Source organism: Phoxinus phoxinus, assembly GCF_949152265.1.
Source record: "Phoxinus phoxinus genome assembly, chromosome: 6".
In the NCBI taxonomy this organism is placed as follows: Eukaryota; Metazoa; Chordata; class Actinopteri; order Cypriniformes; family Leuciscidae; genus Phoxinus; species Phoxinus phoxinus.
In genome coordinates this window covers 13787619-13804912 of record NC_136881.1, presented here as the reverse complement: position 1 = coordinate 13804912, position 17294 = coordinate 13787619, and the positions used below count along the sequence as shown (strand labels likewise).

Genomic DNA, 17294 nt, shown 5'->3' with positions numbered 1-17294 from the left:
CAGCTCCTCAAAGCACACTCCTCTTGTTAGCATGTTGCTAAGCTAACAACAACATAGTCTAATAAGCACAAAAATACCCTGCACACACATTTATCAATAATTTTCTATATTTAATCAAATAAAGATTATGTCACTTGACACTATGACACTTCTCACCTTCACCTTTTTGATTGTTTCACTGACCTTGTTGCAATGGATTCTGTGAAGGATCTCTGCAACGCTGTATTAAGCTCTATTCACAATGATTACACTGCAGTAGTGCATCCCGTTTATATACTGTCTATGAGTGCATCTTATATCTTACAGAACAATGTACACTATCATTCAAATTGTTTGGGGTCACTATGATTTTACCCAGCTGTTATTATTACAATTACAAATAACTATTTTCTAATTTAATATTTTTTGAAATGCAATATATTCTTGTGATGGCAAAGCTGGATTTTCAGCATCATTATTCCCGTCTTTATTACAGAAATCATTATAATATGCTGATTTGGTACTCGTGAAACATTTATTGTTATTATTATTATTGTTTATTATGATTTATTATTATCAACAGTTGTGCTGCTTAATATTTTTACATTTATTTGAAATATAAAACATTAAAAATAACATCTTTACTGTCACTTTTGATCAATTTAATGCATTCTTCCTAATTAAATAAAAGTATTGATTTCTTTTTTAAATAAATCTTTCCAACCCAAAACTACCGGTAGTGTATTTGCAAACACTACCTGCAGAACGTAAAGTTTTAACAGCAAGAAAGCTGAATGCTTGTCAAAATCACATTTTTATCAGGAATGTAACCGATTTTCAGAAGCTATGGCCATTTATGCAGCCCACCAAAACATTAAACTTAACTAAGAAAATTTTTTTGACTAAAATCTGAGTCTTTACATCAGGATGCCTAAAAGGCACTTGGCAGCTGACTAGATTTTGGAACAGACTACTGAGACACTAAACACTTAATCAAACTCACACACACACACACACACACACACACAAAAGTTTGTTTTGCTACACTTGTGAGGACTCTCCATAGGCGTAATGGTTTTTATACTGTACAAACTGTATATTCTAACCCCTTACACTGACCCTATCCCTAAACCTACCCATCACAGGAAGCATTCTGCATTTTTACATTTTTAATAAAATGAATTTTTATTTAATGAATTATGAGGACTCATGAACCACGTTTAAGTTGTAATACCAGTGTAATACACATGTCATTATACAAATTTGTGTCTTCATACATCACATAAACAAGAGCACACACACACACACACACACACACACACACACACACACACACACACACACACACACACACACACACACACACACTAACCTTACTAGCCTTGTTTTAATCAAACACAGCATTGATATTTTGCGTATTTCTCAGTGAGTCTGTTGTGTGGTGTTACGGAGCAGAGTAAGTCTTATGATGTTTGTCTGTTACTCTCCAGATGCCTTCGTATTTCTTCTCAAAGGCAAGACGTCTCACTTGGCTAATTAGACCACTCTCACTTTTCACTTGAATGGTTGATATGTCGTGTCTCACCTCTTACTCCTTTTTATCTCTGCCTCATCCTTTATTTACACCTACTCTCTCTTCTTCTGATCTGTCTCTTCTCGCTTCCTTTCCCACTGACTTCAGAGACACATTTTGCCACAAGTCACAAAGTGTAACTTGCTATTTTTGGCTGATTATTATCACACTATCACTGCATGCCAAAATGTACTCTCAAAAGGGTGTGTCTCAGTCCATTCCCTAGTTCCCTTTGATGGGAATTAATAAAAATGAGATGAGTTAAAAAAGCATTCTGTTCATTTCTAGGGAGTGAACTGTTCAATGCACTGGAATGATTTTAATAATGAGGCAACCCACTCCCTGGGTAGTATACCTACTATTGAACTAGTGAGCAGACTGACACATAGCCGTAGTGAGTACTGTTATTGATGGAAAGCAGCCAGGCTGAAGAGCAGCTGACTGTCAGTTTATCTCAGCTGGTTCTTCAGCTCTCCTCTGATGTTTCCTTTAACATTGAGACATATTCAAGCTGTGTGAGGTTAACTAAGTGTCTGCTGAACTGTGTGCAGAATAAGTGTGATCAGTACTGGCCCAGCAGAGGCACAGAGACATACGGACTCATGCAAGTCTCTTTACTGGACACGGTGGAGCTTGCGACCTACTGCGTCAGGACTTTTGCCCTGTTTAAGGTAACGAAACAGCAGCGATCAGCGCATAAACACTGTATACCAACACTTCATTGCTCTCATAAATGTAACCTTATGGCAGGGTCGACCTGTAGGTTTGTGGAACCCTAGACGAGTTATGAAATCACATAACTTTTTTGTTTTTACCTTGGAATGTTTGAAAGAAGGTGTTTATACTGTAACTTTTTGTATGCATTTTTAATCAACTTTCAATTAAATTTAAATGAACTTTTTTATACTTTTTAAACTATTTGTCACACCGCATAACTATGTAGTTGTGACATTACTATGTATTCAAATGCAACAAAAATGATCGTAAAAAACGAAACTATGAAACTGTTCGAAAGGGGATACATTAGTCAATTCATTCAGGTACAGCCACTGCGAGTGAGGAAAAAATACATATGAAATAATAAATAAATAATTGAAACAAAACCTATATATTGTATAGAAACACAACACCTCAAAATATATATCGAAAATTAACATTTTGCTGATGAAATGCTCTCTGACATCATCATCTTTTCGGCAATGTCTGATTTTCTTCTCCATATTGTTCTTGATAAAGTCTTGCAAAAGTACTTTAAAAATTAAACAGCGAGTTCACCAAACACTAGCTTATTTTTCTGCTAAGCTCAGGAATTTTGGAGCAAGCTATGGAATCTGGGGATAAAACATGTGATAAAACAGTATTCAAATTCACAGCAATGCTTGAATAAATTATGCAGATTACGGTGTTGCTGTTTTGCTATTTGCAGCTTTCATTTATGCTATTGTATTTGTCAACAGTTTCAATTATTTGTTATTCAACAGTTTTAATAATTAAATAATTATCAATTATTTATCAATTATAATAAGTTTTTTTTTAGTTTGTCACTGTTAAGACCATACACGCTAGATGGGAAGTATGTTGAATAAGATTAGACTCATTTTGTTGGTGCATGCTGCTGATTGGACGAGTAGTTTGGATGAGATTATGTTGGATATTATGCTTTATGCGTTTAGAAATGGACATTATTCTATTTTAGAAGTATATGGTACTGTACTGAATTGTGTTGTTTCTATGTGCAGAGTGGGTGTGGTGAGAAAAGGGAGGTTCGTCAGTTCCAGTTTACAGCATGGCCAGATCAGGGGGTTCCTGAACATCCCACTCCCTTCCTGGCCTTCCTCAGACGGGTAAAAGCCTGCAACCCCCCAGACGCCGGACCCATCGCGGTCCACTGCAGGTAACTGGTACAGAATTAAACAAACATTATATCCAGTCAGACATGCAAGGTACGATTCTGAGGAAACTATTGGTACGTCTTTTATTTAAATCATTGGCCTAAATTTTATTGACTATTTACAAAATGTAAAGTAGTAGTTTTTTTTTTTTTTTTTTTTTTTTTTTTTTGCTTTAACACAACAAAGCAACATTACTATATACATCGCTAAGGTTTTTACAAATGAACTGACAGGAAAAATGTAGATTACATAAAATTACATGTCAGAATACCAGAGTACTAGATTTACTAACAGCTTGCGCCAGCTCAAACCCTCTTTTGGCGTTAAAAACCACTGTTAGGATTTACTAAAGACAAGCAGTTAAAAATTAGCGCTGAAAAGGGTTATTTTTGCAGCTGACCTTATTGCATATGCATTTTTTTGAGTTTCTCTTTCAGACCCAAAATTAATGGGAGGAGAGTATTTACATGAATCACTCCAGATGATTTACTAAGGTTTGCGCTAGTCAATTTACTGGTATTTTTGCTCCATTATTTACCCCCCCAAAAAAGCATGTCTTAAACCAGACGCTAATTTGCGTTGCTCTTGGTAGATTGCGTTGGTCGTTATGGAAATGTAAATAAACATAAATAAAATAATTATTCTTATTGCATCTTTTTTATTAACATTTAAACCACTAACAACATAAACAAAACTGAATGAACAAAGCAGGCAACAACAGAGGGGGAAAATACATGAGAAAAGAAGAAAGCAAGGAGAAAAATAATAATATTTAAATAATGATTTTAAAATGTATATATATTTATTGAAAAAATATAATTTAAAAAGTTTTCTCAGGCTCACCTTGTCTAATAAGAATGTTTTTATGATATGAAACTATTAAGCGAGAGATGTGCTACTGTGAGTGCTTGTGACAGAAGGAGTCTCTCTCTCTCTCTCTCTCTCTCTCTCTCTCTCTCTCTCTCTCTCTCTCTCTCTCTCTCTCTCTCTCTCTCTCTCTCTCTCTCTCTCAGTGCTGGTGTGGGCCGAACGGGCTGCTTCATTGTGATTGATGCCATGTTGGAACGTGTGAAGCAGGAGAAGGCGATAGATGTTTATGGTCATGTGACTCTGATGCGATCTCAGCGAAACTACATGGTGCAGACAGAGGAGCAGTACATCTTTATTTATGATGCGCTGCTGGAGGCCGTTTCCTGCGGCAACACAGAGGTTCCGGCGCGAAACCTTTACGCCTACATCCAGAGACTGTCGCAGACGGAGCCGCCAGAGCACATCAGCGGAATGGAGCAGGAGTTTAAAGTGAGTTCATCAAAAACAACTGAAAAAAAAAATTTTTTTTAAAAAGAAACAATCCACAACAGTTTAAGTTTTTAGATCCATTTATCTTCTAATCTAAGCAATATAAAATACTATATTATTTATTGTTGCTGGTAGTTGTGCATTGATTTTTATTGTTCATAAAATGAAAAAAATTGTTTGCTCATTTCTTTTTTCTGTATCTCCCTTTCAGCGGTTAGCTAATGCCAAAGCTCACAACTCCAGATTCGTCAGTGCCAGCCTTCCGTGCAATAAGTTCAAAAACCGACTGGTCAATATCATGCCATATGAAAGCACACGTGTGTGTCTGCAGCCAATCAGAGGAGTGGAGGGCTCAGACTATGTCAATGGCAGTTTTATAGATGGCTACAGGTACATTTGTGATCTCTTTATATTTACTAGAAAAAAATAAAACAACACAACTACAAAACAAACCACTGACACATCAATATTTGCTGGTGGAATTCTTTCATTTCTTTCTCATTACTCTCTAGGCAACAGAGGGCGTATATTGGGACTCAGGGGCCGCTGGCAGAGACTGTTGAAGATTACTGGCGGATGCTTTGGGAACACAATTCTACTATAGTAGTTATGCTTACTAAACTCAGAGAAATGGGAAGGGTCAGTTCACACATACACACACGTCAATAGTGTTTAGAGGCTGTCGTTCACATCAAGAATGATAACTATAATGATAACTATATTAGTGTCTAAACCAGCGGACGATATCGTTCTGTTTTGTCGTCTGCCCCTTTAAATGTTCGAGCTCTTTAAAGCATGATGGATTCTGATTGGCTGTCAATATTTTTATCATTCATCAGCTGGAAAAAATCGTTTTGAAAGTGATTCCAACGATATCGTTTCTCTGTGCATTTATTGTTATATTTGTGGTGTGGTGTTCATATATATTGAATTATTAGCATTTATTTGGATAGGTTTTAGTTTTGGTGTTGTGCTTTTGTCATTTTTATTAGTTTTTGTTCTTTTTAAATATGACTATTTAGGTTTAGTTAATTTTTCAGATTTCAGTACTTTTTATTTAGATCCATTTAGTAATTTTTGTGCTTCAACTTAAACTAATTCCAGTTATTTATATTTTGTTTAGAATTTCAATTGACAAAAATGTTTTTAACAGATTTAGTTTTAGGTTACGGTGATAGAAGCTAATGTGTGAACCTCTTTCTTATGCAGGAGAAATGTCATCAGTATTGGCCATCTGATAGGTCAGCACGGTATCAGTACTTTGTGGTGGATCCCATGGCGGAGTACAACATGCCTCAGTATATACTCCGAGAGTTTAAAGTCACAGACGCAAGGGTAGGTCAAACTGTGATGTAATACCTGGCCATTCAAATATTCTCAATAATCTCTTTCCCCATCAGCGTTTACTAAAAAAGTTGTCAGTTAGCGCCAGCATTTTTGATCATATTCACACAATTTCATGGCCTCCAGAATATTTTATTGTATGAATATGTAAAAATTTAATATATCAAAAAAAAGAACTGAGCCTCTGCTTTTAAACAAAAAAGCCCATTTTATTCATTTATTCTTTTTTTTTTTATCAAGACAACAAAGAACAAAACAAAAAGCTGAAAAAAATCTTGTTTTTGTCAAAGACTTCGCCCAGATCAGATTCAGAATGATGATCTAAACATAGATAGAGTAGACCGAGACCATCAACACCCCCAAAGATTCACAGTCTTATCCTCTTTGTGGGATCGACATTTTTCTCTGTAACTTTTGGCAGTTTTGATTTTATATGCTGTTGAATATTTGATGATCATATTCCCTACAGTAGTCCACTAATATAATCCACTTGATGGAGTGAATGAAAACGAGTGAGTGAATTCGGACTCCGAGTGTGCCGGAAGGGCTGCAGCTTTTGCGTAGTTTGTGCTTGCTGTTTAATAATTATTTGAAACTTAGCAAACTGGCAGCTCCAGTAGTACGATGAAAAGATATGTATAAACCTTAATTAAACAATTTAATAATTAATTGAAAAGGAATTTATACCTGTATGATATTACGCTGTAGCCACATTGGACCAGCGGTTTGGAAAATGAATGGATGGATGATTCGGGCGCCATCTTCTGGTCAGACACGGGAATTAATTCGGCATTTGGCTCTCACAGTGCATTGTGGGTATTCTCTTGCGTTGACTGTACATTGGTTGTACACTCGTTATTGTGGTGCATTATGGGATTGAATGAATGTACTCGTTAATGTCCACTATGGTTTCGGACACCACTACAAATGGCTGTATTTAAGAGTACTTGGGGCGATTTCAGACACCGCCCTGGTTTACACAGATCTTCTTAACTTGTTTTTGGATCCTGAGATGCAATACTATTTCGGAAAATCTGTAACAGTGCCCCCGGCCCCTACCATATAACAGTGGAAACACGGATTAATGGAAACATTTAGGGTGGGGTGTATGTATGTACCGTATATGTATTATTGAAATGTTTTCCATGGTTCAGTCAGATTGATTGGTCTGCATAAATCATTAGCATTGGGATTTCCAACTTTTACAGACCAGAGGCTCCCAGCATAGAAAAGCTAGGTTTTCTCGATTACACTTTATGAAACTTTCATTTGGAACATTAACTAACATTACTACAATATATAATGCTTAAAAGTCAGCTGGCAAATTATTTATCGGTTAAAAATGTCTTGAAAATGTAATATGATTCCATGTTTTATATAACCTCTCCACACAGAAATTGAGGTTGAAATGCTGCCGCTGTCTGTCTCTCACTGGTGTGTCTCTCTTCTAGGACGGTCAATCCAGAACGGTCCGGCAGTTTCAGTTCACGGATTGGCCAGAGCAGGGTGTGCCAAAATCTGGTGAAGGCTTCATTGATTTCATCGGTCAAGTGCACAAAACAAAAGAGCAGTTTGGGCAGGATGGGCCGATCTCAGTACATTGCAGGTGAGGAAAATAAGTGCTGAGGAATTTTGGATGTTTTTTATTTCTTTTTTTTCTATTATGTGTTCAGTGTAGTAGTCTGTGTTCAGGGGTTATTTCGTCTGACTTACATTTTTTAAAATCTTTTCGCAAGGTTACCTACTGAATATATATATTTTTTTACATACTGTAGATTAGAATCAAATTTCTTCATTATGTGCTTACAGTTCAGGTCAACATTGTACAATAATATGTAACTGCAAAATGTCATGATTCAAAATGCCAGTCCGACTCAAGTCTTACAAAGAGCTGTGAAATAAAATGAATTCTCACATTTCCTGGGATGTGTGTGTGCAGTGCTGGCGTTGGCAGGACAGGTGTATTCATCACTCTGAGTATAGTGTTGGAGAGGATGCGTTATGAGGGAGTGGTCGACATCTTCCAGACTGTCAAAATGTTGCGTACTCAGAGACCAGCCATGGTGCAGACAGAGGTAAGCTTGCGTACTGAACCCACATCATACAGTACTGATTAAGGGTGTCACGATTTCGATTTTAAATCGAAATCGATCGAAATTAAGTCACAATCTCGATCATCGAATTAAAAAATGGAATCGTCGATGCTGTCACGCCCCCATGTCACGTTCGGTCGGCTTGTCAAGCGGAAAAAAACACGCGTGTTGAAATGCTGCGAGTCAACCTCCTCTGGGGGCCGCACACCCGACGAGAAGCGCCGCGTCTATGGCAACTTGAGGCATCGCACACACCAGACGAGAAGCGCCGCGTCGCGTCTATGACAACTCGAGGTATCGCACACCGGACGCGCGCACTTTCTCAGTTTATGACCTGCAATATTATGTTTAAGGACATTATGGAATTAAGATCATGTCTATGTTATGAGGCTACTCAACAATTAAATACGTTGCTTAGTCTGCAGTCTGAAGCACTTTATCTCAGAGAGCGTCCGTTAACTGAATGTATCCTGAAAATCCGATAACATCAGCAATTTCCATTCAACCAGCTGATTTCTGTAAATGTAAAACATGTAGGCCTATATTGCAGCACAGTGTGAAGTCACGAGACAAATAAATGTATATAAAATGTATTAATTTAAAATAAATTTAACATAAAACTATGTAAATGGAGCACTGTGGCGCGGCAGGATTCATTTTGAACAAGGTCCTGAGCCGTTGCTGGGTGCCGCGGACAGACGCCGAATGGCGCCGCCGGTGTATGTGTGTGTGTGTGAGTGAGTGTACACTCAGAGAATAAAGTGTTAGAATTTTAAAGACGTGGCTCTGCGCGACGGTTAAACTGTTTGTTTGTTTGTTTGTTTGTTGTGAACTTGAATGTCATCTTCTGTGAAGAAGGGGTTACAGGAGAAACTATCGCAGGTTATTTTGCTTAAGTTTCCAATTGACTGAAGATATAAGTTATTGTTACATTGTGTTCTTAATAAATGTTTTAAATTTGACATTTGGTCTAAAAATGGCATAGCAACCTGTGCTTTAAAAAAAAAAAAGAATCAAATCGAACTGTGACCTTAGAATCGAAAATTTAATCGAATCGAGGATTTGGAGAATCGTGACACCCCTAGTACTGATGTCTTTTACCCACAATTCCATGGAACTACTCGTAGATTCATCATTTCTTTAGACTAGTAAGAGTGAATCACTTTTAAAACTGCTGAAAAATTATGTTGATGTTAAAGTACTTTTTCCTATCGTAGCTTAACATGCAGTTGTTGGTTGATTCTCCCTAAAAGCTCTATTTGCTCTATTTTGAAACATTGGCTCAAGCCAATATTTTTATTATTGTGACTTTATATGCCATCATTTATTTTATTTCTTACTATTGTGACTTTATATCTCACACATGACTTTTCTCATAATTTTGACTTTGTATCATAAATACAACTTTCTTACAATTTACTTTATTTCTCATTATTTTGACTTTTTATCTCACAATTGCTGCTATTTCTCATAATCTCCTAATTTATTCAATAGTTGACTTTAGTTCTTACAATTGTGACTTTATTTCTCACAATTTACTTTATTTCTTGCAATTATGACTATTGTTATTCATGTAATTATTAGACGCAATTATAAGAAATAAAACCAATTATGAGATATTTTGTGTTATTGTGACTTTATAGCTCATAATTCTATTTCTTACAATTGTGACTGTCTAATGAATACAATATTGGTTTTATAATTATGACTTTATTTCTCATTGTGACTTAATTAACTATTTCTTACAATTGTAACTTTTATCACTCATTATTATGACTTTATATCCCTCAACTGTGACTTTCTAGTAGCTGATTTTTATATCTCATAATTACAACATTATTTCTTATAATTCTGACTTTATTTCTCATTGTGACTTCATATCTCATTGTTACTTGTGACTATTTCTTATAATTGTCTATTCGTATCTCAAAAAGTTTATATTACTATCAATTTTACTTTTACACTGAGGTGTACACCAATTTCAGTAGTATACTGATCAGCTCTGAGTCAAATCAAATGGTGTGTGTGTGCGTGTGTGTGTGTGTGTGTGCGTGTGCTTACCCTCCACAGGAGCAGTACCAGTTCTGCTATCGAGCAGCGCTGGAATACCTAGGCAGTTTTGATCACTATGCAACCTAAAACCTTCCCCTGGACCAAGGGCCACATCATCACACACGAGACCTGCGTCTGATCAATCCGACTGCCTCTTTGTGTTGCCCACAGCTCCAGAGTCTGTTTGATTTCTCCAGACAGCACACAATTTAACAGCCAGTCAGGGAGGGCAGCTGAGATACAGAATTGTCACAACACAATCATATAGCTGAAAGTTGTCAAGTCATATTTAGGGTTGAGTACAGATTTGCCATTACAGCCAACAGGCCAACAGATCCAATGAAATCTCCTGAAGCCAGCCATGTGCCGTCTGGACCAATTCAACAGACCAATGAAATTGTGGGAGACGGCAACAATCAAACAATTTGATGGTACTTCTTATGTGTCATAATTTGTTTAACGAGAAAAAAAAAAAAAACAGTAAGGGGATGCAGTCCGGGTTTAGAGTTTCCACTGTTTTTTGTCACCAGTTGTATAGTGGATCCACCAACTCACTTGTTTAAGTGATACATACAAAATGAAATTCAAAAAAACCCTAAGTATTGGTGCTTATGCCAGTATCCTGTTCGTTTATCTGTAGCACACACACATAGATATACGTACATATCTATCACAGATTTAAGACAAGGAAAAATAACACAAGCTGAAAATGGAGATTTGTCTCGAAAACTGTGCAATATTGAACGTGACGGCACCTTCAAGTTTTAAACCACTCAAGTATTAGAGATATTCTCACTGTAATTATATTGTCTCATTAATCCTATATGATATAAAGTATAAAACAAATTTGTTATTATGCATATTAGCTATATATATATATATATATAAATATATATATATATATATATATATATATATATATATAAATTGTCAATGTATTGAGTGATATTTATACTATGTGAGTGAGGTTCGTGTCAATGCACATATGTTAAGAAAAGTACTGATTGCAGTAAAATGTAAAGGGGTTTTTTTCACTAAACTGTTACCAAAACAACTATTTAGATGCTTTCGATCGGGTTTGGAAGTTCAAATGTTGAAGCTAAACTCTCTAAACATGAGTTGATGTGTTCAAAACAATAACATAATGGATAATTTGACACTGGTAGTGCCTTATCATAGTCACATGTTTAAAATGGTTATATGTTCAATATTTATGGATATGAACCTGCTTTTATCTTTAAAAAAACACACATATAAAACAATATATATATATATATATATATATAATGCGTAATAAAACATAATTAAATACAGTTATATCCGCCTGAGTGAATTTTAATATATAATATATTTCACACACAGACCAATTTTAAGTACCAGTGCGGTTTATTCATTCAAGTGAAGTACTGCCAAGAAGACTAGACAATTATATTATTGAAAGCCAATATGTGTCCATTTTTGAGAGGGCACACGTTTATTGCATCTATATTGGGCCAAGAGAACTGCATATTCCATTACATATATAATAATAGCTATTACATTATAAATGATTTGTATTTGAAATTATAATTCAGTAAAGTTTTTCGCAGTTTCAGTCTGTACCGCTGCAGGAAACTTTCATTTCTAACGGCTAATGTCTGCTTTCTTGTTTATCAGCGTTGTGAGGTGTCATCATCTTCACATATGTTTGAAAGCATTAATGATGTTGGTGTGTCAACATCAACACAAATACGATATGACTTTTTCATGCTGGTGAGGACGCATTCGAAAGGGAGATTTCAAAAGCCAGAGCAAGTCGTTTCAAACTAAATTAAATTGAAAACTGTTCACTGCAAGTTCGATGTCTAAAATTTGATTCATAAAACATCAATGCATGACAAATTAGACCTACAACTTTTATTACAACACATACAAAAATGACCCTGACGTGTCTAAATGAGTATCATGGCCCAGGACAGTCTGGTTATGGTTTTGGAAATGACTGCACTCTTGTTCTATGCACTAACCCTTACTATTTCTTCAACACAGAATGTTATTTGTATTGAATGAGATTAATTTCACAGTGTTGCTCACAGTGTGTGCATGTTAAGAGAAAAATAAGTTTTGGTTACAAAGCTTAAGACAATATGCGCATAATGTTATTGTTGAATACTTAAGATGACAGGGTGGTATAAAATGAGTGATTTTCTTTCTAATAGTCATCATTCAGTAATTCCCAAGGAAGTCTGGTCACTGCGAACTTCAGCTCATTTTACTTTCAGTGTAAGGAAATTGTTCTTTATTTGCAACATCTTTGTCTTTGAGTACTTTTTTTTAAAACCAGAGTTGAGTTAGTTTTGTATTTAAAAAATCTATCTCGCAAATCTACCTTCTCCATATTGTTACACCTTACAACATATTAATATCACAACCAAGTTTCAGGGTTTTTCAAATTTCAACTTTCGTTGAAACTAGCTATGCTTATTTTTTCAAGAGGATATAAATTAGCATTTGTGTAATGGGACATTATCTGCTAATGTCAAAAAAGAAATAAATTCATCTATTTTCCAGTGCATGACAGTCCCCATTTGTACAATACAAAGGCACCATCTGATTTTGATGAATCATGACATTGTTTCATGTGAAAAATAAACTAGCACAATCTATATCATGTAATCTGACCAAATATGCATTGTATCACAAATTTCATATTGTCAAATGTTGTGAGTGGTTTTACAATTTCACCCATCAAGTAATGTGAAACACAAAAGGGAAATCTTTTACCTCTGATTTTGTAGTAAATGTAAATATTTCAGAGGACGTTTTCTTTTTTAATTTTCCTACTTTATGTTGTAAGGACAGCTGTGTGAGAATACAATTGTACTGGAAAAGTTTTATTTGTTACAAATAAAATGGTAAGAATAGTCCAGTGAGTCATTATTTCCTCTTGGTAATGGTCTATGGACGGTAATTGGTTATATTGACCACACACATAACGCTCCTCCCACCTGCACACTTCTATTTTTATTTTTATTTTTTTTATTATTATTAACGAAGCAAATACAGACAAAACAGGTACAATGTAAAATATTACAACAGACCCACAGAGCATATCTTTGCACACTTCTATTTACCTTTTCCGGCTACAACGGGACTTCAGCGCGAGACTACAAATAGCGGTCTAAAACACTATTAAGGTAAATTTAAACAATGGCTAAGTTGCTAAACGCATCTTGTTTTCATGTAAGGACCCTGTTCATGTTGGACAGACATTTTAATTGCATTTTGTGTCTGTTAAGAGGCACAAAAACACTCTTTATGAATATGCCCCATAACTGCTGTTTTAGCTGAGTGGGAGCTCTGGGCATTAGCGGTATAGCAGCTCCGTGTTGCAAGCACCAATCCGGTTCGGGGTTTTTTCTATAGACAGTACTCACAAAGGTATATGATCAAGATTAACTTAAAAATTGCCCGGAGTTCTCCTTTAAATATAGTGTTTTTGAGTAAAGAAAACGCTGTAATTAATCAGAACCAGTTTACCCTCGCAAACAAGCAGAGATGGTCCAAACAAACAGCATGCGGCACTTCAGTCACGATAGAGGTGGGACTTATGCGGTAGTCACACAGCTCTTTTCAATACTTTTCAGTGGTTAAATGTATTGTCATACAGAGTTTTAGCATCAGAGTGAAATAATAGCCTTCTAATAATAAAACAATATTATTTCTTCTTATTGTAATTGGGCCCCCATGGACGTGCGAGCACCATGGCGAGCACAGGCACGTGCCTTGAATGCCTGCATACATCCGGCCGTGCCACACCCTATTAAACTTACATATTTGATACGCAAACTTCTCTAAATTATTTAAAGGCCTCTAAATTTCAACATGATCCAAAATAAATCCTTCTGTCAAGTAACGTTAGCCTATAATTAAAAAAAAAAAATGCAGGTCATGCTACACAGCTCTGTGACATTTTTACAGATTTTAATAAAAAGTAAACGTAAGAATGTTATATTGTTAGTTATCGTCGATAATTAGTAATTATCATTGTGTTGCATTGCATTATGTTTTGCCCCCACAATAAAAATTACAACGCTATGCATTTAAGTATCTTACCCAGAATACATGTTGGGAGACAGAGTGACAACTGGTAGGCTATATCCATTTTAGTTGCTATACCGTTATAAAATCAGAATCTTATCTTACCTTTTGGCCATATACACTGTAATTATTAGCAACAACAGCCCCAAAATGGATATTTTTGCTCAAGTTTGGGCCAGAGCGAAACACGTGTTTTTTCCTCCTCGAATATGAACTCCATATTTTCCTATATCATATATTCATACTACATGATTCATAAAAAACAATATTTTTATAGTCTATGATAAAAACCTGATGTATCGAATGTGAAAAAAAAAAACAGGACTATTATTTCATGTCAGGTATTTCAGTGTTAAAATAAACTCAAGGACTGATGCAATGCTTCTTGTTCTGATTTGACCATTTTGAGATTATTGCCATCAGCAATAATAGCTGTCAGCGCCCCCTAGTGTCAGTTCAACAATTTACCTACAGTCTTCACAATGCATTAATATTAGTTTTAACGTTGGAGTACATTTGGATTAAATATTGTGTAAACATGTTAACGTGTATATCTCCTTTGCTTTTAAACTGTATAATATGTGATCAGCATTATAGCAGTAACCCAATAACTTTTCAATGTTTTGTATAAACAAGGTAACTAATTTTAGTTTAAATCAATAGTGGAACAATGTAAAGAATGCTGGTAAGCTTTTTATATTTATATCCAATTCCAGGATATACAGAAGCTGAGAATACCATTCACCTTCTGTTATGAAGTTACAAATCCATATTATAATTCCTATGCAGCTTTCTGTTGATTCCAAAATAACTCCTTTCTGAAAACAAAACAGTTATATATATTCTATAGTCACCGTTTCAAGTTTCAATCCTCATTAACATTTAACACACACTCAGTTTCAGAATAATATTCATGTTTACTACGACACTGCTGCAGATGTCGGGTAAAAAGGCCATTACTCAATCACAAGAACTTTGGGCACCAAATGAAAAAAGACACACATTGCATTCCCGACTGCTTTAATAAATCAGAGCCAAGTGTGTCTTCCACTTAGTCTCATTCAAGCAGGAATCAGCTGTATAAAACAGTCAAGCATGTTCTGCACACCTGCATTGGACAAGTCATTCAACAAGTAAACATTAGATGAGAAGGACGTTTCACACATTCACTACCATGTGTCATCATACGAGCATGTTCAAGGAGAAAGCATTCCAAAGTTCTCCCAAAGACAACGTGGTTTTTATCTAATCATATAACATTCAAACATATCCTGTTTTTTTTTTCTTCTTCTTCTTTTTGGTTTTCTTACATGTAAAACTTCTTGTCTTGTTGATTGGCAAATAGTTAAAAACTGTTAGTGGCAGCCGTGCTGATGGGTCACATGTCCGTTTCAGTCTTGGCCCTTTAACAGTTCACAGGGTATGAAAAAAAGGTTCTGCTACAGGCATCTGGAAAAATAACTGAGTTTTTTTTTTTTCTCCCAAAACACAATGCTGAGTAACATAATTCCATACGGAACTTAAAACAACTTAAAACAAAACTGATCAGTCTTTTGTTTTACGGTTTGATTTCTTTAGCTTATCAGTTTAAAATAGTTTGACTGTTCATTTTTTCGTACCAACATTCAAATTTCAATACTGCTGAAGTTCTACAAAGGCATAAATAAAAACAATATAATACATGATGCTGTATAAAATTCAAAATAAAATTTGTATACGGTAGTTAGATTTTTTTTGTTTTGTTTTTTTGGAAATAATTACCAGAGAGGCAAATGACGTTTTTGAGAGCAGGAAAACACCAAGTATACCCCTGAGATTAAAATAAATTCCCTATATGCATGTGAGACCAGTTGTTTTACTCGTTGCCTGAAACTACACATTGCTACGGAAAACTTGAAGGCACAAAAACTGAGGCTTTTTGACCCCAGGACTCCACACACCGCACAGCTGAAGACCCCAGCTCACTCGTAACAAATGACTCCAACACTTCACATCAGAACGGATCTCTTTAGATAATCGTGGTAACAGAATTAGTGTCCGTGCGGCTCAGGATACTTCAACTTGGGGCTCATAGTTTTTTTGTTTTTGTTTTTTTTTTAGGTAGAAAAAAAAAGTTCATACTTTAGAGGGAGCAAGGCAGTGATTGAAGGTTAAGGGCCAGAATCCAGAGAGGATCTACCAGTTGAGACGCTCTGTGAATGATAGATGCCCTGCATTAAGGCTGGATAATCATGGACTACGGTAAGTTAAAAAATTAAAACTGCAGGACCTCCAGAACAGTCACCAAGATACACCATATATAACAGTTGTGTTCCTCCTATTTTCCTTTTGTTTTAACCCAACATATACTTATACATATATTCTTTATATATATATATATAGATATAGATAGATGTGTATATAGATACACATAATTCTGAAGAGAGTTAAGAGTATTATATTAAAACAAGGCTTTTCAAAGGTTGTTATGCACAATATATAAATGTATGTTACAAGATATACAAGGGTTTAAGTCACAACGATCATTACGGATACATCCAAGCATTCGACACCATACCTTTGGCTTGAAGATTAGTTTAACGGTGAAGTACACAAATAATATCAACAACAAAAAAAAGGAAAGAAAACTGTTGGAACCTGTTTAGACACAAATAAATTGCTATTTAAAGGGGTCATGAACTGGCTTTTTAAAAATGTTTATATTGTTGTCTGAGGTCAACTTATGACGTTCGCTTGGTTTCTACATTCAAAAACATCAAAATGAATAAGTAATAGGCTATTTTCTACCCTGGTTTTGAGCCTAGCTCCTGAAACGCTCGGTTTTTATGCTCGTCAATTGCTCGTGCAGCACTGAAGACTTGGAAGTAAACGCCCACTGCTATGATTGGATAACAGTTTTGCATATTATAATGAGTTTCATGTAATGCACGAATCGGTGGGCAGGGCTAAACAGGCAGTGTTAAAGTAGGCGTCGATCTTCTT

General features: G+C 35.5%; 1 protein-coding gene across 2 annotated transcripts in view; it reads left to right on the top strand.

Annotated features, from left to right (window-relative positions):
* Positions 1-10806, top strand: part of ptprdb (protein tyrosine phosphatase receptor type Db) — a 59858-nt gene extending 49052 nt beyond the window's left edge. For both annotated transcript variants that reach the window (XM_079615143.1, XM_079615144.1), the window contains 10 exons: positions 1470-1493; positions 2104-2223; positions 3292-3446; positions 4458-4743; positions 4955-5133; positions 5256-5382; positions 5953-6078; positions 7539-7693; positions 8027-8162; positions 10251-10806. In XM_079615143.1, coding sequence (XP_079471269.1) covers positions 1470-1493; positions 2104-2223; positions 3292-3446; positions 4458-4743; positions 4955-5133; positions 5256-5382; positions 5953-6078; positions 7539-7693; positions 8027-8162; positions 10251-10319 — 1377 coding nt within the window. In that variant the 3' untranslated portion in view covers positions 10320-10806. The remainder of the gene's footprint in view (positions 1-1469; positions 1494-2103; positions 2224-3291; positions 3447-4457; positions 4744-4954; positions 5134-5255; positions 5383-5952; positions 6079-7538; positions 7694-8026; positions 8163-10250) is intronic.
* Positions 10807-17294: the final 6488 nt, after the last annotated feature.